The following is a 20946-nucleotide window of genomic DNA, read 5'->3' as shown; positions in this document are numbered from 1 at the left end:
CAATGGTTAAATAGCACACTGGTCTGTAACAGCACTTTCCCATTTCACAGTCTGGTGAACTCACCCCATGTGATGGGTAGGAGATCCAGCCCAGCTCCCCTTGAATTGTTTTTGAATCCAGCAGATTAACTACAAAAGAAGACAAAATGAAGAGGAATGAGTTTCATTTGCCTCTGTCCAGTTAACCTCGGTTACCCGTACCAAAAGATGTGTTTATTTGGGGACCTTGTGAAGCAGTTGATTTGTTCAGGTGGCCTGGCAGTTAGCTACAAAGAAGAAAAAGACAGACAAATCAAAAGGATCTTCTTGTTTATCTTAAAACATGGTATGAACAGCAGACAGGGGAATTTTTCAAAACAAAAAAAGTGACAGAAAACAAACAATGGATTGCTGGCCAAATTAACTGCAGCAGGGGGTGGGAACGGAGCACTTCCATCAGCTGCACAAACTACAGCGTTTTCCCCTTGGACGTCTGAAATTTGGGTCAACGCATCTAACTGCATAGGTGAGATCTGAATATTTTAATCATTATTTGATTAAAGGCCTGTATTTGGCATATATAATTTTCTCAGAATACAGGAATAAATAATGAATGCTGATTAAAGTCTTCCCTGCCATTCGTTCTTCCTTCTGATCTAATTTGTTCTCAAATCGGCTTGCACTGGTGTTTTCTAAATGTCATGTGTAAGGCATTAGATACAAAAGTAATTATTTACAATGTTACAAGTTCAGACAAACCTACTTTTAAAGAGGGCCATCAATTCGCTCCTAATCTTGCTGTTCTCTCTTTTTTTTTTTTTTTGAGGCGTGCAACAATTTTCAGAGTAAGAAGGATGATCTTATTTGTAAACAGTCTGATACAGACGTTTTCCAGTCAATCAAGTCACAGTGTTTTTATACCCATTTTAAACCATAACTGGTATTTTAAATAAATAAATAAAATTTACAGGCTTTACTACTTTGGCATTTACTTGTTTTTATAAGCGCAAAAATAAATTCTGTTCCTTACCCTGACCATACAGTCTCCAAGTGCTTAATCACACAGTTCTCTAACTAACCATTTATTTATGAACGTGAGGCAGAACAGGTGAATTGATACAAAGTATAATGCAAAAAAAAAAAAAAAAATCCTCTATAGAAATACAAGCAAATGAAGTATTAGTACACAACATGACAACACTGTTCACAGCTGCACCAATCTGTGCAATTTTTATTATCTGCAATTTGGGATTGCTTTCGTTGTGTCCTCCCCTTCTTTTTTCCTTTTTCCCTCAATATGGAAAATACTGACAATAAGAAAAGAAATAAATCCCATCACATGCAAGGGCATTTTAAAACCCCAGAACGATGGATCTCATAGAGGTGGCCACTGTAGCAGTCTGAGCAGCTTCAGCTTCTATTTGTAAGCCTGAAGGGTTGTCACTGCTGCCAGAACCAGATGGTCTGGGTATTGGTGCTCAGAGAAAATGAAAGAATAGGACTAGGAAGGGAAAGAATGAAGGAGATGATCTATGAAACTGCTAAGTTAAGCTATTTGTATTATTTCATCATTCTCCTTTTAATTGCTGTTTAATTTTGGATATCACTTTAAAAAATAGAGCTATGAAGGCATTTTCTTCCTGTTATTGAGGTGTACAGAAAGAGACACAGTAGGAAAAAACAGGTGTACAGTATTAGAAATAAAACCATGTTATAAACAACCATAAATATACACATTTGCCTACACACACGTTTGTGTTGTGTATGTGTATATATGCAGTGCTGTACTACCACGAATGAGCTGCTCCGCCATCTGTGTGAGGAAAAATGTTTCCCCCCCCTTGCAGTTATACACCCCTTTAAAAGAAAACTACAGTATTTTGAATTTTTACCTACATCAAGAAAGAAAATATCGTTCCTAATCTTACAGAAAGAACATAATCCAGTATTACATATTTCTTAGCTCTGAATTTATCAATACTTAAATTCTCAATCACACAGAGAGGAAACAGTCAGTCTTTTACTGAGTGCATAGGGCCCTAGGCAGGCTATTCTAAAGCAAGGTCTGCATCTATAAATAGAAATACTAATAAAAATTCAAAGGGAAAAAGTGCACTTCTTGCTTTTGTGACTACAAATTCCCACAGATTACGTATCTCCTGGGATAAGACAGATATGTTTGTTGTGCGTGTGCAATGTATGGTGGTGAAGGAAGTATGACTTCTGAGGTAAATTACTTGGCAATAAGTTGCTAAGGCAAATCACTCAGGACTAAGCTTAAGTAATATATCTATTCTTTAAGAATAAGCTTCTTGAAAACGTGATTGCAGCCACTCAGAAATTTAGGAAGTCAGTCCAAATTCATCAGCCTCATCTGGAAAGATAAACAGGCAACGGACTCACAGCCTGGTGGTAGTTTCCCTCTCCAGACTTGCCACGCAGCCCAGCCGCTGCAGCATGCCCTCAAAGTGCAGGTCAGCGTTCGGCGTCACCGTCCGGATCTCTCCGCGCCACCTCGAAATGCCAGCTCCCTACTGCCTTGCCTGGCTCTCAGAGCAGGTTTATCAGGTCACCAGGTACTCCCACGAGAAGTACTCGCAGGCATTACGACAGGGCCACGGGGGCAATTAAATACTCAGTGCAAGGCATATGCGCCCCATGATGGGTGGATGCCCCAGCCACGGGGCAACTCGTGTTGCAATACACTGTGATCAAATCGATGACATCAACTTTTTTTCAGCCTCTCTCCTGCATTCCACCTTCCCTGTCTTCCTCATCTCCTTCGAACTGGCACTACTACTACTGAAACTACTCTTCCATGCTCACATATGTTTCACTCCATTTTAGAAATCCTTTAGAAGGGAGGTTTTCACACTGACTACAGTAGGATTCTAGTTCAGATGCAAGTCAGAGAGGGCAGGTTCCTTAAAAGAGTGGTGTGAATGCTCCCATTACTGACAAAAAAATCAAAGCAAAGCTCGGTTCCAGACCAGTAACTTTATTAATAAAGTAGTTTTGTGCTAAAAATATTTAAGTGTTCAAATACTGCAGAGTCTTCAACTTCCTCCATTTTCAATTGTGCAAGAAGGAACAAAGCTCGTCATGTCAAGTAACTCTTTAATATCTAGCAGAATAAGATCAGAAGTTCCTTCACCTATCTAGCTACATGGTCTTCAGTGATTAAAAAGACCACTTGATACTTTTTTTTTTTTGTGAAATGCCAAGAAATAAAAGACCAGGGGAGGGGAAAAAAATACTCAAAGAAAGAAAACATAATTATACTGACCCCCTAGATAACTGTCGCTTTGCCTGGATGTCTTTATCATCTGTCTAGTAAGAATTATATTACAGGCAAGGAGAAACACAGAGTAGACTGCCTGAGTGCTGAAATTGTTTAGAATCCAACTGAAATTCATACATACAGTACTTTTTCCCTATTAAAAAAAAATAGGAAAAAGAATACTTTTCACCAGAAGTGTACTGTTCTTTAATGATACCTAAAATGCAAAACATATTTCCTTTCAGCTAGTCACCTGAAAAACACGCCTTCCTCTCCCTGAAAAAAAGCTTCTATAACACTCATTTTTCCTGCGACTTCAAGAGAGAGTTGTACACCTCAATAGCAAACAACTAATACAGAACTTCCAGGCTGTGATGATCATGGGCCCTAGACAAAAATGACAGGGAAGGGTACTGCTACATTTTCTCATTATATGTCCTAACATTACATACTAATCTGGAAATTGAAGGACAAACTAGCATTTCCCTACACTAAGACTGAAAAAATAAGTAAAGAATGGATTAGAGATTAATTGTCTGATGATTTTTTTTTTTACATGGATTTGTAGGATTAGGTAAAAAGTAAAACTTTACACAAGCACCGTTCATACAATGAATTTCAACTTCTTTCAACCCTCGTATATCCTCTAGTGTAACAAAAGGCAACACTTGGTTCGCAAAACTGACCTGACCAATTCATGCAGTGTAACACGAAGACACATTCAGTCGGATCGTGATCAGCAGGGATATATCAGCGGGACCCTAACATTTTCCCACGTACAATTAAACGAAAGCCGATGTTTAAATGTACTACAGCTGCCTACAGCCATGTATTTACCAGATGAAAGAGGGTTTAACCTCCCTTGTGGCACTGTGCTGTGCAAGGTGTGTGTCTTTAAGATAAGGCCAAAACAAACAAACAAACAAAAAACCAACAAAAAAAAGAGGTCAAGCTACTTCGTGTACCAATACACTTTCTTTTGCTGCAAGTGTAACAACCAGGTACTCCAGAACAACCGGCCCAGTGAAGAGCACGGCTGTGCAATCGTATCTGCAGGTCCAGGTATGGTCCTATCTTCAGGCTCCGATTACCCACAACTCTCATGTTCTTAAATGGGGTATTGGGGAACAATTGGGTTGGCATGTTATGTCCCAAAATAAAGCAAGCAACTCTTCTTCCTGCTATTACTGCTTTCCAGAAGAGAATAAAGAGGTAGTTTTACAAGTCAGGCCACATGAGAGAGAATCAGGATTTCTAGGCTCTTTCTGAAGCTTACTGTGTTTCTCACACAACTAATTTGCACTCCTTGCATCTCCTCCTCTTGCAAAACTGTACGAGTATCAGTCAGCTAACTCTTCCGGAAATCTCTGAGGTTGACTAGCTGGTTACTAAGGGTAACTCTTAAACTAGCTGAGCAGCTTGCTTGCTATCAACGATCCTTTCCTACAGAATGCCTTGAAAAGGATCACTGGTTATGCTAAGGAGACACAGAGGAGTTCTCATTAAACAACTTTTTTTTAAAAAAAAAAAAAAAAAAAAAAAGCTAGTGTCCTGCATTGGTTCCTATCACATAATTAACTCCCTTTAAAACTAGCAGCATGAGGGAGAATTTACTGGTATTAAAACGCTGCCGTGCCACTCAAACTGAGCAACCATCGTCCTTCCGTCCGCGAGCCTTGCTCACCGTACTGCACACCATAGCCACTTCTGCCAAGTGTGACAGAACGCCGACTGAGAACGTGTTCTCCTTTTAGAAGCTCTCTCCTGCCCGACTGCTCTGGCCGTCCCCACGCACGGCTCGAAGAGAAAGCATTGGTAGCTCCCGCAATAGGCAGTTCTGCCCACGGGGTAAAAACGAATCTCTTTCCAGCGACCGGAGCAGGGAGGCAGAGGCGGAACGCAAAGCTCGCTCACCCTCCTTTTCGTGGCATCAGGCAGAAGACGAATGAGGGCTCGGGTGGAGTTCGACACGCGGGCCCACTCACGCTACCAGAAGCTGCTTCCAGTTTGAGGGTGACAGCAGAGGACCTGCCGCGAGGCTCACCGACAGCGGGTTTCATCAGGAGTAAGTAATGCCGGTGGGGAGGGGAAGATACCTGAATGCAGCCCGAAAGCAGCAGCATTTCCAGAAACACATGGAGTAACGACTGCTACAATGAGCTGAACACAGTATAAATACCTCTCCCAGTAAAAAAAAATAAACAAACAAACATTGTGCCAGGTAGAACCACCCTAAGATCTCCCTCACTACCCAAGAAATGGGAAGGAAAGCCTGCTAGAAGGCAGCTTGCAATATAAAATATTTTTCCTTCAACTAATTAACAGTTCCAATTAAAAGTTAAAAAAAAAAAACCAAACAAGAAACCACCACTGTTTTGTGTTTTCCTCTTTGGCATCAAACTATCAGTTTAGAAATATGCTAGTTAGTTATTAAAAAAATGCTAACAAATGGGAAAATTACATTCGCTATGCAACCAAAAACAAAAAATGGTGAATGCCCATAATTGAAACGTGTCATATAATCCCGAGCGGCACAGAAAATACTTTGCGGCAGAAAGTCAGCCAGAACTTGGTTTTGGGGTGGGACAGAGCGGAGTCAGCGCAAACCCTGACGTGCATTTTTAGAATGGTGGCCTCTTGCTGGCTAAAGGGACTTGCACCTGGATTTTCCTCCACCTACGGGTACAGATGTCAGTGTTCTCAGCCCTCCGTTCCCCCAGCAGTGGCGAAAGCAGAATAAGAGGAGCTGCAAAAGATCAATTTTGTGTCTTCGGTTTATTCTGAGGCTAGAAGCAACATCTACCGGCAGCCAGGCTGGGCCCAGGCAAGGCCAAAGTTGCACCGTGGCGCTTTGCCCATAATTGCCAACACTCACGCTGGTGTTGCTGAAATCATGCTGGAATTTGCTAAGGTAGACCACAAAATCTTTCGGAAGGGACAACAAGTAAGTAAGTAAAATCAGCAGATAAGAAACCACTCCATGAAGCAATGTTAACCAATGTGATACAGTCTTCATGGAAGGGTGATCAGTTGAGTGAAGCTTGGTTCTAAGCAGCAGACATGGGGCCTGATTTGCTGCTTGTCCATTAAGAATAACGTTAAGTCTGTTGTGATTTTATGCTCCTGCATTCCTCCACAAATGTTGTAATGAAGGTGTAATTATTGCTCGGAAGAAAATGACCTTAGCGTAAGAGAGATCTGCTAGGTCCCCATCTACCAGCTCTGCTTTTACAGCTGTCTCTCCCTCCAGCCTGGGGCACCCTAGGAGCAAAGGGACACTAAGCTACATAGCGTAAAGTCTCCTAAAAACGGCCAATAGAACATGCTTTATAGCGCATACCCAACCCAAGTACCAACAAATTTTGGCCCATTTACTGCACAATTCTTTTCCAAATGTGAGATTTCTCAGTGAGATTTCTGCTACAGCTCAAAGCTGGACTACAGTCCTGCGAGAGGCACAACGCTGTGAGGTCTGCACTTTCAACCCTTCTTGCCTGTGCCATTATACTGTACAATACAAATATGATTTTGTGCAGAACATTCTAAATTTGGCAACTGTCATGTTCAATCTGTGGTTAAATTGCTGACTGAAGAACTCCATCAGGGTGGGGGCAAGAGATGAACAAACAAGGAAAAACCAAAATGAATTAAAAAACAGCTGCTCCGATACTGAAGATGGGAATCTTCACAAAAGACGACTGGATAGCCCAAGCCTCCATTATTTTCATTTAAATCTTCAGTAAATAACTGTTTCCAAGATTAAGAGATTGTGTTACAAATCTCAGATGAAAAGAAAAAAGACTAGCAATATGTGTCAAGTTACCCTATAGATTATTGCTTCCATAGAACATATAAGGTTCTTACATCAGTTTGGATTATTTGGCAAATTCTGTTTTTATGGCAGTTACCCTCAGCTTTTGGAGAGGAAGAGTTTCATTTTCCTCCCAGATTTTACTCTTCTCAAACACAGTCCCCAAGAGCATCTGAGGCCAGATTTAGATACCTCAGTATTTCCTACAGCTGAATAGCGAAGCAGCCAAAGCTGGAACCTCACTGCAAGCTTCTCTCAAAAGGCCGCCATGAAGGAGAGAACACAGGACAGCGATGAGCGACGCAGGAACGCCCATAAATAAAAGCACAGACTGCAAACGGCAAAGCCAGAGCCGCTCAGGGAGGCTCTACGACCCCGTGGCAGCCCTCTCCCTGCCTGCGGCGCGCCGCACGGATTTCAGTCCCGCCAGGCATCGGCCGCGCTCCCCTGCGCCCCCCCCGGGGGCTCGCAGCGTGCCAGCCGGCAGCCGCGGCTCTACCTGCGCCTCAGCCCCGCCAGCCCGGCTCCCACCGCCCGCGCCGGGGGCCAAGCAGCAGCTCTCCAGCAGTCCAGCCCTCCTGCCCTCGCAAGCGCGGAGCCCGCCTGCGGAAAAGGGGCAACGCGACACGAAGTCTCCCGAGCGGACAGGACGATGACAACCAGGTCCAAAAGCGAGAGCCTCACACGAGAGGTTTCAGAGAGCGCGACTGCAGGACTGCACCGTCCCTTCACGGGCGAAACGGGAACCGATTTCAAAGTGAACGTTTTGCGGCTGGAAAGCTTCGGAGTGTCCGCGTAACACCCAAAGCCGGTTCCCCCCTCCCGTTGCGGAGGGACTCCGAGCGATAGCTACGGCGAGGCAGCGTATGTACAGCTTTCATCTTACCCTCTGGTCAACCTGTATCGAGCCTATAGGGGTGTGCAGACACACTCAAACCTCCTACCTCAGCACCGTGCAGAAGCCATCCTGGCTACTGTAAAAAGACCGACAAGCCGTTTCTGCACTGATGATGACACATGAACCAGCAGCTCTTTTTGTAGGAAGGCAACAAATCTGTACACCGCTTTTTCTCGGAGTACCTGCCTGCGTCGTGTTGACAACCGCCCATCCCTTCTCATGGATGAACACAGACAAAACAGATTTTATTTCTTTTTTTTATTAGTTTGAAACATGAGAGTTCTCTTGATATTGTTAAAGTGGCATAAAGCTCAATTTCCAAGTATGCAAAAACATATGACTGGTGGGCTGGAATGCAATGTTTATCAAAGGGGCCTAATAAGGTTTCGGTTTTATTGGGCTATTTCCTGTAAGTTGATACGTGCCCGTTCTTTTCATTAAGACAAGGATATAAAAATTAAAAATGGATTAACTTAATGGGTTCCAAATTATCGTGTCCCTTTCACTTTTTTGCATTTTTTTTAAACAGTTCCAATTGGTCCTTTTCCAGTACCTCCTACAAGAGACATAAACCCTTAGATACCTGAATTACTGTTCAGCTGAACTCACGTTCAAATCCAAATGTTCCAAGTCTCATTCTACTCTACTACTATAGCATTAAATGTGGCATCAGTGAAGCACAGTGTTAAACACCTAAATGCAAAATAGGGGCCCCTGTATTAAACAAGAGTTTAAACTGCAAAACTCAAGTTCACCTTTCTCAGGGGAAGAAAAAAAAAAATTATACCAGAAACTAAGGATGAGATTCAGTCAGCTACACCCAGCCACTCCATGCCTTCCACCAGCCCACAATCTAAGTGGGTCTCTCACAGGATGTGTCGTAGTTGCCAGTCCCACTGGGTGCCCCAAATCCTGAGGCACATAAAATGGCACCAAATGCCTACGGCTAGACAAAACTCAACATCAAATGTTACCCAAATAACTTTAACAAGCTCTAAAGCACTTCTCAAAAGGGCTTAAGCATGTTGCACAAGTTAGCCCTTTTACTTCCGCACTTCTCCTCCCTTGGGAAAAAAATAATATTCAGTATTCAGTAGTTTTGCAGAATTGTGCTCTCCGAAGATCTGACAGAGTTGGGATTTACCGGAGTGTCACAAAGATCCCCCTTGGGAAGGCTTCTGGTAGCTTAAAGGCGGGAGGTGGCGGGGGGGGGAGGGGGGGGAGGTTGCACCATAGTGTCCATGTTCACTTAAGTTTACCTTAAGGTAAACTGAGAATTCAAAACTTACTGCAATGTGCTCAGTATCTAGAGTTCTAGGCACCAAAAAGTGCCGCAGAAAAGACACCTGGCCACATGCAACACCCATGACTAAAAGCTCCTAAGTTCCCACAAATTTTACTGCAGTTCAAACACTTTCAAGATCCTGAAATCACCAAAAATCACAGCAAGTAATCAATAGTCCTTTGAGGACATAAATTTTTGAGACAGAGACCAGAGCATAATCCAGGAAATGACCATTCATTTGTTAAAAAGGCTGTAATACCCCCCAAGTGAATCAGCTGGCAGCATGCCACAACTCAGAAAAAAAAATAGTTTTAAGAAATTCCTTACGTGGGGCACAAAAAAATTAAAACCCGTGCAAGTGAATATAGTTGTGTTGGGTTTGGTTGTGGGGTTTGGTTGTTTTTGTTCTGGGGGGTTCTTTTTGCTTTGTTTTGTTTTGTATTTTTTAAGTTTGAAACACTGAAGTTAAGACTTGTAAAAAAAATTCTGAGGATCCTAAAGTACTGCATTTGGAAAGCCACCTACTCAGGTGTGCCCTGACAGAGTTTTGTCAAGCTCTTCTTCTCAACTTCCATGAATCAAGGGCTCCAGCTTGCATGGGCTACGAAGTACTTGGGTCCTTACACAGCTACTCCACAGATAAAATAAACCCACAGAGCAAATGACTAAACATCTTGGTGCAAATTGGAGGAGTAAAACGCCAATGGCGTAAGAAATCTCCTCAAATGTCATGTTGAGAAAACCAAGATGCTAAAACCAGTTTTATTTTCCAATACAGTGATGTCACCAACATGATATTTTCATTGTTTGCCAGGTTAACAGAATTTATGGAGGTAATTAATGCAGAACATGTGTGCTGAGCTATCCATATGAAAAATGGAATTGCCCCTGACTTCATTTGCTGCCTTTGCAACCAAAACCCCGCTAACATCTCTTTTCACTATTTCCATATGTGAGAAATACAAATATTTATAACAAAGGTAAATGCCTAAATGACTGCTCTATCCCCATCTACCCACAAGCCAGTTTCTCAGGCCCCTGTCTCCTGCTTATTTCTCTACTCCCATTACCTTCCCACAAACGGCTCAGGTTTCCATTATGTTCCACAAACTAAGCATGTTCCTCACACCTCTTCTCCAGAATTGCTTTCCTTGGGTAGCACGGACAGCTTCTGCTTCGATTTCTTGAACACCCTCTGCCCCTTTAACCCAGCTTTTGGGATCAATACAACCAACTAACTATGGAAAAAGCAATGCCATTAAACATATGATTTTGTTCCTCTGTTTTTTGTTTTTTTTTTTTTTCTGGGCATCTATAGGATCAAAGCACCCCCTTTCTGGTAAACAGCATTCAGTAGGAAGCAATGGACATGCGGTCTTCCAGTCAGGAAAAGACAAGACGATCTTTGCCTTCTGCTCTTTATGGCTGAACGTTGATTTACAGGAAGGAAGAGACAAAAGGAAAAGCACAGTCATGACAGAAAGACAGCACGGGGGTAGGTGGGCTGGGAACAAAGGAGACCGATGAGATTTGCCTACAGTTGGGTCACCTCTGGATGGTTTGGGTGAGCACAGTACATTTCCCATAGCTGTAGCCACCTTCTCCAGGAATTCTGAACTCTCAACCATTGCTAGGACATTTGCTCTCTGAGGTAAATCATCCACAGGAGACAAGTTTTTGCAGGATAAGGCCCTTACCACCTCAGAACCCATTTTGATATAAATGTCCTAAGTGGGTGTTCTCCATGGCTGGTCAGGAACACTAGGGCTGGACAGACATAACTTTCTTTATTTTACTTTTTTTTAAAGAAAGCACCGTTACAGAAAGATTAAATAGAATGGCAAAAATGCCTCTACCCTGCCTAAGCTGCAGCCGCTGTTGAAATTCACCACTGGTAAATCATAGTCATGAAGGTTACTAATGTAAACAAAGCGTAGCCTTCCAAGGAGGCAAGGAATTTCTTAATTTGTGCTTTGCTCAGTGTTCAGATCATTGTCAGCACTGAATTCTGGGCTCCTAACACTGTCATTAACAGGAGAAAGTTTGGATTTTGGCCTGATTTTTCTAAGATTCAGGTCCAACTTTCACGTCATCTCTGCCTACCTGCGCTCTCCTCTTAATTCCACTCTCTCCCCCTCCAAAAGAGACCTCTCAAACAGCCTTGCCTCTCAAAAAAAGCAAACAGAGCAAAAACACTCTAGCTGCCTCTAACCTCTCAACAACTGAATCAAAAAACCCAATGTCAATCATTGCTATCTATTACTGCACAAAGTTTGTGGGAAGCCTACCATGGACCAAAACACATTTTGGTGCTTCATTATTTATTTAAACGGTAACCCTCTACTCTAGATTTTCTACAAAACCCTCTTTTGCTAGGCACCAATTTAAAAGTTCTGGTTTTAATAACTGTCCTCTTATGCGAGGCAGCTATGCTTTAGCAGGTTTTTTTAATTATTATTTTTAAAAGAAGGAACCAATGCAATACGACCCTTTCCATCCAAATATAGATATAAAAATGGTATGAGAAACCAACTGGAAAAAAAGAAAAAAAAAAAAATAAAGCACCATTCCCACACCTTATTACACTCAACTGCCCTGACTGAACCCTACCATTCATCCTATTGTTCACTTAATTACTGGCAAGTTTCAACCACTGTTCCTTCAGTCTGCTATTCTTCTTTCATCAATATTTTTCCAGCAGATTAATGGGATTTTCCTCCATATTTTGCCTGAAACAGCAGGACACAGTAGTTTAATGAAAAAAAAAAAGGAGCGTGGCACTAAAGGAAACAGTGTGTCTGGTTTAATAACATCTCTGCAAATTTAAGGCTGTACATGCCGGTGTTTCATAAAGTCCACCCGTCACTCTCACAGACTGGGACTCTTTTGTCACCGCCCCAAGATTTCTTTCAGGCAGGATTATCTTTATTTCTCTATTTTTCTTTCTTTCATTCATTCACTGCAGATATTTAAAAGGAATCTTCAGCCCAAGGGACGGAATTTTAATCTTACATCAGTTTCACACTGCAAAATGAGTACTTACACTGCAAACTAAGTACTTGTGTTAGGATTTATCAAGTGCCTAAGAAACTAGGAAGCACAAGGCTACCGGTGGGGAATACAAACCTAACCCAGCAAATTACTACCATGTTCTGTTTCCAAAATTACACCGCTGGGAGTTCATATCTAATCTTCTGAATTAAACTATTTTCTTTTAAGTTTTGGTTCTTGTTTAAAAGAGTTTAAATATAAAAAAATAAAAGCTACTGCTTGAAGGTGTTTATGGAAATACAAAGGGCTACACCATTGCAATGAATTTTTAGCAAAATGGATCACTTAACAGTAGCCACATGCATTTGTAAAAAAATTCTTCCATTTCGCTGTATCATTTCTTATTGTAAGTCTTTTCCTGCTCATAAACATATTTTCAACAATTTTCCGCAATGCTTCAACAAACTGAACTATTTGTTTTCATAAGAAAGGAAATGTTAAAAAAAAAAAAAAAAATTAAAATCCCCAGATCTCACTCCAGAAAAGCAACTATTTGAATGCTAGAATTATCTTTTAGAAAGGCAACAGGTTAGTGAGATCCCTCTGCCCCACCTCTGAAGTGTTATCCAACAGCTTAGGACAAGTCCGGTCAATTTTGCACCTTAGGGTATCAAAATGACCTTTCTGTGTTTTGATATCAGCACCACTGAGCGGAGCTTTGAACTTTAACAAAAGCAAGGACATTATTAAAAAAAAAATATATATATAAAGAACTGGAGATACAAAGAAAAACAAAAAAATCAAACAGCAGCTACAAAGCAGCGGTACCTACATAAATTACAGGTACCCTATGGAACTCGCTCAGGCTCTGTATAAAAATCTACAACGAGTACTGTTGTATTCGGCAACAGCTCTGTAGTGACCCTCACTGGTGATAAAATCCAGAGCTCTGAAAACAAGAAAATGAACACCTGCATCCGTATTTCCAAACTTTCATCAAGTGGGGATTACAAGAACAAGAGCCATTACATGCTCTCCTAGAGGAAAACTTGCAAGTTCTCAAACAGAATCAGAAGTAAGTATGGTAATAGCAACTTACTTAAATCTGGCAGATAATTAAAAAAAATACAGCTAATTTGTCTATCTTCCCAGATGGGAAGGAAAAATTTAAGTTCAATCAGAACGCACTCCTGATTTGCGAAGATTTCATGTAAACAACTGTTAAACTTAGTGCACCTATTATCTCTTCAATGCTTTCTCTTCTGGTGGTGCCTCTGAAGCTTAATTTCCTGAGGCTGAGAGTACAGAAAGAGTTCTAAACTGTTTCTATACACTGACTGCTTGGTTGGGTAGCAAATACGTTGTATCCAAATTAACTGCAATAAGAATTAATTGCTGTGTCAAATTTGGACATCTTTGCGTTTCAAACATCTGCTTTAAGTTTGCTATAGCCAATGTACTGATTTTTCTTTTTAATACACCGTATTAAAATCAGCAGTACATCAAGACAAACTTCAGCGACAAACTGAAAAGAAAATAAATTATTCCATGTGTTACAACCTGCTATCAAAAACGTTGACAGAAAATGAGGAATTTACGCAACTTACTTCTCCTGTTGCACAGGATTTTGAAGACATCATGGTGTGAATTTTAAAATACGTTCATTATTTGTCTAATCGGACAGCTTAGGATTAAGCACAGAAGCTTTGAATAAGATACAGCTGTATGAAAAACAGCTCTCTAGACCCCCCAGGACTTTGAGCTTTCCGAAATTAAGTTTTAAAAGGTTTCACATTAAGATTTCTAAACCAACTTTTAACTTCTTTTGCAGAACAGCACTCAGGAGCAAGCTAGAGGCACCAGCAGGAATTGTCACGACACATGAAGGCTCATCTGGACCTAATGATACCCGACATACAGTGAGGCGAGATTTGTAAAAAGCGTTTCCCCGCGCAATCCCTTTAGATTCTACTGCAAAGTTCCCAGTATTGCCAGCCTTCCCCAAAACTACATGCGAAAGTTGGGCAGGCATTTGGCTCCACGTGCAAACGCCGCGTTTTTCAGAACCATGCCAGGAGCTGTCGTTACTACAAAGGCACAGTAAGTCGCCTTTAGCGACTTTAAGTGTTAACAGAGACCAGCCCAGATAAAATGGTGCACTTAATTGCGCAGTTACACGAAGTTCTGAGATGGTAATCGATGAATAAAAGATGAAACCGCATCTTCAAATCCAATGCAGACTGAAAATAGAGGCTGATTGGAACCTTCTTGCTGTAAACCAAAACAGACACTATTTGAAACCAAGTACTGTAAGCAGATTTACCGTATTGATCTTTTGGTAGCTGTGTTTGCAAGAAATTAATTTTATGCTAGATTGAGAGGTTACAAGAAGTTTCCTGTCTGCACAGTCAAAATATTATTGAAGCAATTCAGGTTGTCAGTAAAAGCTTAAACAAATTTGCTGATAATCCTGTTAATGACCTAGGTCAAGTGTTAACTGTTGTGGGTTATAAAACAGTGAAATTAAGGTTGCTGGTAGCCTCGGGCGGGCAATATAGTTGCAGAAGAGATTGAGGAAAAATTATTAAATTACGGAATGATACAGCTCACTCGATTTCTTGATAACGTAGGAATTATTCTGAAAGAAATTGCATCCTTCTAAGAAAAACCCCACAAGCCTCCCTAAGCGGAAAATATCCAACAGAATGGAAGAGCAGAACATGTGGTTTCTATGCACCTACGGGGCTCAGTTTGCGACTTCAATCTGGAAAAGTTAGATGTTAAATCTTCCTGACATTTTCCTGCCTCGCAGAAAATGGCACAAACCTTACAGCTGCGCCCAGATAAACCTGAACTTTAGAGAACCTTCTTGCGCTTCTGTGATTACGTTGGCAAAATACACGCAGCTTCACGATGAGCACGGCAGGTCGTTTAAAAATAAACTCAGTGGAAAATTTTATGTTTCCTCAAGAAAAAACTCTAAATAAAACTTCTCTGGGATGAAGCAAATTAGCAAAAATTCAAGCACTTCAAAGGAAAAAAAAAAAAACAGCAAGGACTGCATTTAATATCACAATGTGAAGTAAGCCAACAACTTGCCTTCAGCCCTTCTTTCATCCTTTTCTCCCTTCATCCCACCCACTTCCATTGGCAGCATTAGTACTAACTCAAACAGTTGTCAGCTTTAGTATTAATTGTAAATGTTAACTGAAGTTGTATTTATAAAATAGAATAATTCTTTCAAGTCAAGTAAGTTTAGGAAACATCACCGGGAGCTCTGAATGTACTTTTGTGACATGCCTACAACAACATTCATGTCCCCCAGAAGTTTGACAAACCTATATACACGCACCAAAAATTAGTTCCATCCTTCGTTAAAACAATCCACGAGGAGAATTTCAACAGCAGCTTTAATATAAAGTGCATAAAAAACCATAAATTTTTAGTTATAAGCCTATATTAACAACCTCAGTTGAAAATCTAGCTTTTTCCTTCGCAGTGGTAGAAAAAGAGAACTTTTCTAAATACCCTGCAGAAAGGCAGAAACATCTATCTCTAGTTTTGGAGGGAAATTTACGGTAACAACAGTAGGTAAGTGAATCAGTGAGAAAAAGATTATTTAAAAAGGAAAACATAAACTTCTGACATGATTTAAAGCACTTGATCGTCAAACAAATTGGTGTGTCAGCAAATTATAATAATTCAGATTTCTAAACTCACACGACCAGCCTAAATACGCTGTAAATAAATAAAAGAATTACTGAGCTTTCCTACAGGGGTGAGGGGGTGGGAAAAAGTCCTTTAAAGTTGATGTCATTTTTAAAAGAGACTGTCAGTGTTCCTCTTCTTGAAAGGAATAGCAAAACACATACTTGAAAAAAGTAAGCATGCAGAAGCGGGTTACTGTCCAGTAACTGCATTTACACTGCTGTTTTCACTAGCCATTTTGAAAATATTGCCCATATTGTACATGTTCCTGAAGCTGAAAAGAGAGCATGGAAGCAGTGTCTGCTGAAAGCTAACTCGGACAAGTGTGCTTAATGCGCATTCTGTACGACACCAATTTTTTTCCTCCTTTCTCAATTCTCAGTGCCAGCGATATTAAACAAAGAAACAAAAAGCTTTTTTTTTTTCTTTCTTTTTTTTTTTTTTTTTTTTGCAAACCGGAATGCTCTAATATCTTTTTTGCATAATTAGTCTCAGTTTACAGACTGTGTCTGCCTACCACTGCCATGGAGGCAGAGCTGCTCCGCTGACTGACAGAACTACATACATCCCCAAAAAGCTTTTAATGAGACAAGGGCAACGCTTACGAATGCTCTTGGTTTCGTTTCTGAAAATCATTTGTGAAAGATGACAAATATTTACAAAATAGCATGTATCTGTAGGCTTAAAAGCGACCAACTATTAAAAGCATGTTCTTTTAAGCAACCTATAAAGCACTGTGCCTGCAAACCAAATTTACATAAAACATACAAACAGACGCTATATCGCTCTTCTGGTACAACGGTCCTGCAGTTCATCCTAAGCAATAAAACCAGCTGATTGAAGATTACACAGGATTTGTGAAGTTTGAATCTTTCCTGATTTGTTTTTATAATATATTTCTTTTCCCCCCTCCAGAAAGCATCTAAAGCCCTTATCTCACTGCCTTATCCCGCAGGCACCCAGAACATCATAAGTACAGCAGAAACCATCGCTTTATCAGCTCTGATACCTCCTTCTCTACACAAATGCTGCAACTCAAGCAGGTGCGAGTTTTACGTGGCTGCTTGATGCCAGAAGTTCTTCACAACCTTTGGCCTCTGGATTTTCGCTCCAAAGACGATTACGCTGGACACCCTGGTCATGCCGACCACGTTCACCGTGCAAGTGAGCAAAAGCTGCGTTTCTGTTTGGTTTTTTTCCATAGGAAATGGACAATTTTTTTTTTTTTAAGTATTTCAACTACTTTTTCAAACAATGTCTAGTGATTGTGATTTCCCCCGGAAATCTAACGTGTGTTTTCATCAAATGTCATCTTAAAAATTACCGTAGGAGAGGAGAACAAGCTACTCACGCTTTGCTTCCGAAAATTTACAAACATTCAGATAGATACACACACCATTTTCACCGGTTAAAAAAAAATTAAAAAATAAAAAAAACCAAAAAACACCAAACTGTATGAAACCGTCACGGAACCAAAAAGGGGTTTCACAGGGCAGCAAGCTTCGTTTTCGTATTAATTAAAAGTTCTGAAACACAGAACGACTAATGGAGCCACCACCCATGCACGTACAAAAGGGCTCACAGCCCAGTTGTCACCGGGGCGGAGGGAGACGGCAGCCACCCCTCAGTCTTTGCACCTTATTTTTATTAATTAACCAGCGAACGCCACCCCTCCAGCTACCTGAGGGGGCGGCTCACCCTGACTGGGGGACGCCGGGCACCTGCCGGGGGGGCCGCGGCCGCTGGCAAACGCCCCCCCGCACCCCAGCTCGCCCCCGGGACCCGCGGCTCGCCCAGCCCCGCCGGCGGAGGGGCCGGGGGACGGCACAGGCCGCCCTTCCCACGCCAACTTTCCTCGGGGGCGGCGGCGGGGGGCGGCTGCTCGCCCCCCCGCCCCGGCAGCGCACCGGGCGGCGCGCGCTGACAGGGCGCCCTGCGCTCCCGCGGCGAGGAGCCGCTGCCGCCCGGGACCACCTTAACGGAGGGGGGGCGGAGGGGAGGTGTGAGAAAATAAAAGGGTGAAAAAAGATAAGAAAGGGGGGAAGAAGAGGGAGAGCACGAAGCGGGTCCCCCGCCCACCCGTCGCCGGCGGGACCCGGCCGGGCCGCGGCTCACCTTCGTTGCCGGGGCGGGCGCTCAGGCGCCCGGCGGCGCCGAGGGCAGCGCAGAGCAGCAGCGGCAGCAGCGGCGGCGGCGACGGTCCATGTCGGCGGCGGTCCATGTCGGCGGGGCAGCGCGCAGGCAGAGCCGCATGTCTCCGCGCCGCATGCCACCGCGCCCGCCCGCCCCGCTCCGCGCCGCCGGGGCCGGGGCCGGGACCATGCCCCGCGCCCGCCCGCGCCCGCCTCCGCGCTGCGCCCGGGAGGGGCCGCCCCCGCCCGGCCCCGCCGCCGCCGCCGCCGCGCCGCCCCGGGCCCTAGCGCCGCCCCGCCCACCTGCCTGCCCGCCGGGGGGGGCTTCCGAGCGGGCTTTCTGCGGGACTTGCGCGCTCGGAGGTCGCCGTTCGCGCAACGGGACCCTAGTGGCACGGGAGGGGGGGGTCGGGGACGGGTGGCAAATTCCCGACGGTGTAAAGCAAGGGGCAAAGCGCAGAACTTGCCCCTGAGCCCGAAAGGACGCCCCGTCGCATGCAGCACGTAGCAGGGTCGCTGCAGTACGGGCTGGCATAAGTCATGTAACTCGGAAGGCTTGGGTGGGTGTTTTAGCCAACTGCAATCTGATCATGTTCAATTACCGGTCTTTCCTGGGCTGAATACAACTGTAAAGCAGTGGTAAAGCCTTTGGAGCCTCAGAATGCAGCCAGAGCAGCAGGCTTGCTAGAAAAATGCCAATTGTATCATTCATCCCTTTGCTGACCGCTGTAACTCTAGCCCAGCCTGCTTTCACGCAGGACCGTGGCTCCGACCCTGAAGAGCAGATCTACTGTGACCTCACTAAAGCAAACTGGAGCCTTGGGGGTGTTAGGGGCCTCCTCACAGACGCGGCTCTCTACAGGGATGTGCAGCTTTACTTGAGACGTTACCATGTAAAACGTGTATTTTAGAAGCATTCTCTGCGTGTGTGTACCTTACCTCCAGCCCTCTCAGCCCATCAAAGGCCCCAGAGTACCTGCCAGAGCAACGGGCAGAGCGGCAGGCACGCAGTACTGCTATTCCACCTCTCCCAGGGGGAATCACCGCAGAGCAGCACTTCCCAAGCTTCCCCTTCTGCGCATCATTCCTTCAGAATGTGGACGTCTTTCTTCCCAAGTGACTCATCTCAGGTCTCCAGAGCCACCCAGTGTGGTTCTGTGGAAACGGGAAAAATGTTTGAATAATACTGAGGTCAAATAAATATTTTACTCCAAACCAAAGGTATGCATCTGCGTAGTACAAGGTCTTGCTCTCAATGCATGTGCTGTCTGCACAGACAGCAAGCAACAGGCAGGGAGGAAAGGAGCCCTAGGCAACAGATGTGGAACTACAGTGCCGAAATAACATCAAAAATCTTCCATACCACAGGAACCGAGCCCCATGTTTCACAAACCAGTATGCTAAACGCCCGAAAAACCTTCCTCTTTGTGAAGACGAAGGAATTGTCCTACGTGTCCTCAGGGCCACTGGCAGCAGCAGGACAGCTGAGCACTGCCGAGAACCGCCGCCTGCAGCATCCGAGCTCCAAGTTTATCAAGAGCAGCGCTGGCTGTGGGGCAGCACCGCCGTGCAGCACTGCCAGCTCGCTGCAGCAGTGACACACCTTTCCTGCCCACCAACAGCGGAAGAAGAGGGGCTGGGCTGGTTCCAAGTCAGGGCCTTGTGCCAATGTCTCTCCCGCGCAGACCTGGCATACCCCAAACTATCTGGTTTAGCTCCTCCAGGTTTAGACTGCACGGAGGGGGTTGGAAACGTAGGTAAGCCAAGCCAAAGGAGATGTCAGGCCGTGAGAAAGTCACTCTCAGTCCGGTGCTTGTTTCAAGGGAATGCAGGTGTGGACATGAGTGTTACTTTCCCTCTCCCGTCTCCAGGTTTGATTATTCAATCAATCAGATTAAGGAACCATCAAACCTAATAGCAGCTGATGTTTCATGTTTCCAACCCTTCCTTTCACTTATCCTTGTATTTACCATCTACCCTACCTATTTCCTCACTGGTCAAATTTCCAAAAGGAGCAAGAGAGATGGCCGGGGCTCTTGAGCAGGTACCTCCAGGGGCAGAGGGAAGAGCAGGGTGGTCTGGCCATACGGTTAAGGGCATATGGCCCAGGGAAGGGGATCTCCTGTCCTTCTTTGTCTTTCTCAAGGCTCATGTCATTATACCTTTTCATTTATTTGACAAAGATGCTTTTCCACAGGAAAAAGTCCAGGAAAATGCCCTAATTTCCTCAAATATTACTCCCTCTAGTAATAAAAACTGTTTTGACTCGGGGTTTTTTGCAGGCCTTTTCCTAATCTTTTCTAGAATACACAGCTGTCTTCCTTGAGTTCTTTTGTATAGCAGAGGCAAGTCTGCTATTTGAAACAATACTAAATTCTCAGGACTACTAGTTTTGGTTTCTGTGGAGCCACATCTTTCCTTCATGACTTCAGGTAAATATTTTTTTAAGGTGGAAGAAAAAGGTAGAAGAAAAAGGGTGAAGAAAGACAACAAATCTCTGGGCAAAAAACCCAAAACCCTTCTGTTTTCAGCTAGTGGAAAAAACAATTCCGAAGAAGCAAAGAAGGGAATTTTTGGTTTTCAGTCTTCAAGTTGTGCGTGTATAAAACATCTGCACCTTCCAGCTGCAGCACCTGAGTCTGCTTGTGCTCCCCCTCTGGCAGCGGGAGGCTGAGCGCACCCATCATGGATTTACGGCACAACAGGGATTTGCTGAAGAAGTCAAAGAGAAAAAGGAGAGGCAACTCCATAGAGTCCACGTGAAGTAAATATTCTCCAGCCGGTCCCTGACATCACGTACGGCACCGCACTTTGCCAAAGGCCAAGGCGCAGCCCCTCTTCTCCCGGCAGCGCACGCACTAC

At 43.7% G+C, this 20946-nt stretch overlaps 1 protein-coding gene across 1 annotated transcript in view; it reads right to left on the bottom strand.

Annotated features, from left to right (window-relative positions):
* The window catches only part of EPHA3 (EPH receptor A3), a gene marked incomplete at its 5' end in the record, with an annotated part of 232300 nt that extends 214127 nt beyond the window's left edge, over positions 1 to 18173 (bottom strand). Inside the window, 2 exons of the mRNA XM_082011947.1 lie at positions 65 to 129; positions 18068 to 18173. Coding sequence (XP_081868073.1) covers positions 65 to 129; positions 18068 to 18173 — 171 coding nt within the window. The remainder of the gene's footprint in view (positions 1 to 64; positions 130 to 18067) is intronic.
* Between the last annotated feature and the right edge of the window lie 2773 nt (positions 18174 to 20946).

Source organism: Phaethon aethereus (assembly GCF_964289735.1).
Source record: "Phaethon aethereus genome assembly, chromosome: 1".
NCBI lineage: Eukaryota > Metazoa > Chordata > Aves > Phaethontiformes > Phaethontidae > Phaethon > Phaethon aethereus.
This window is presented reverse-complemented; position numbering and strand designations above follow the sequence as displayed.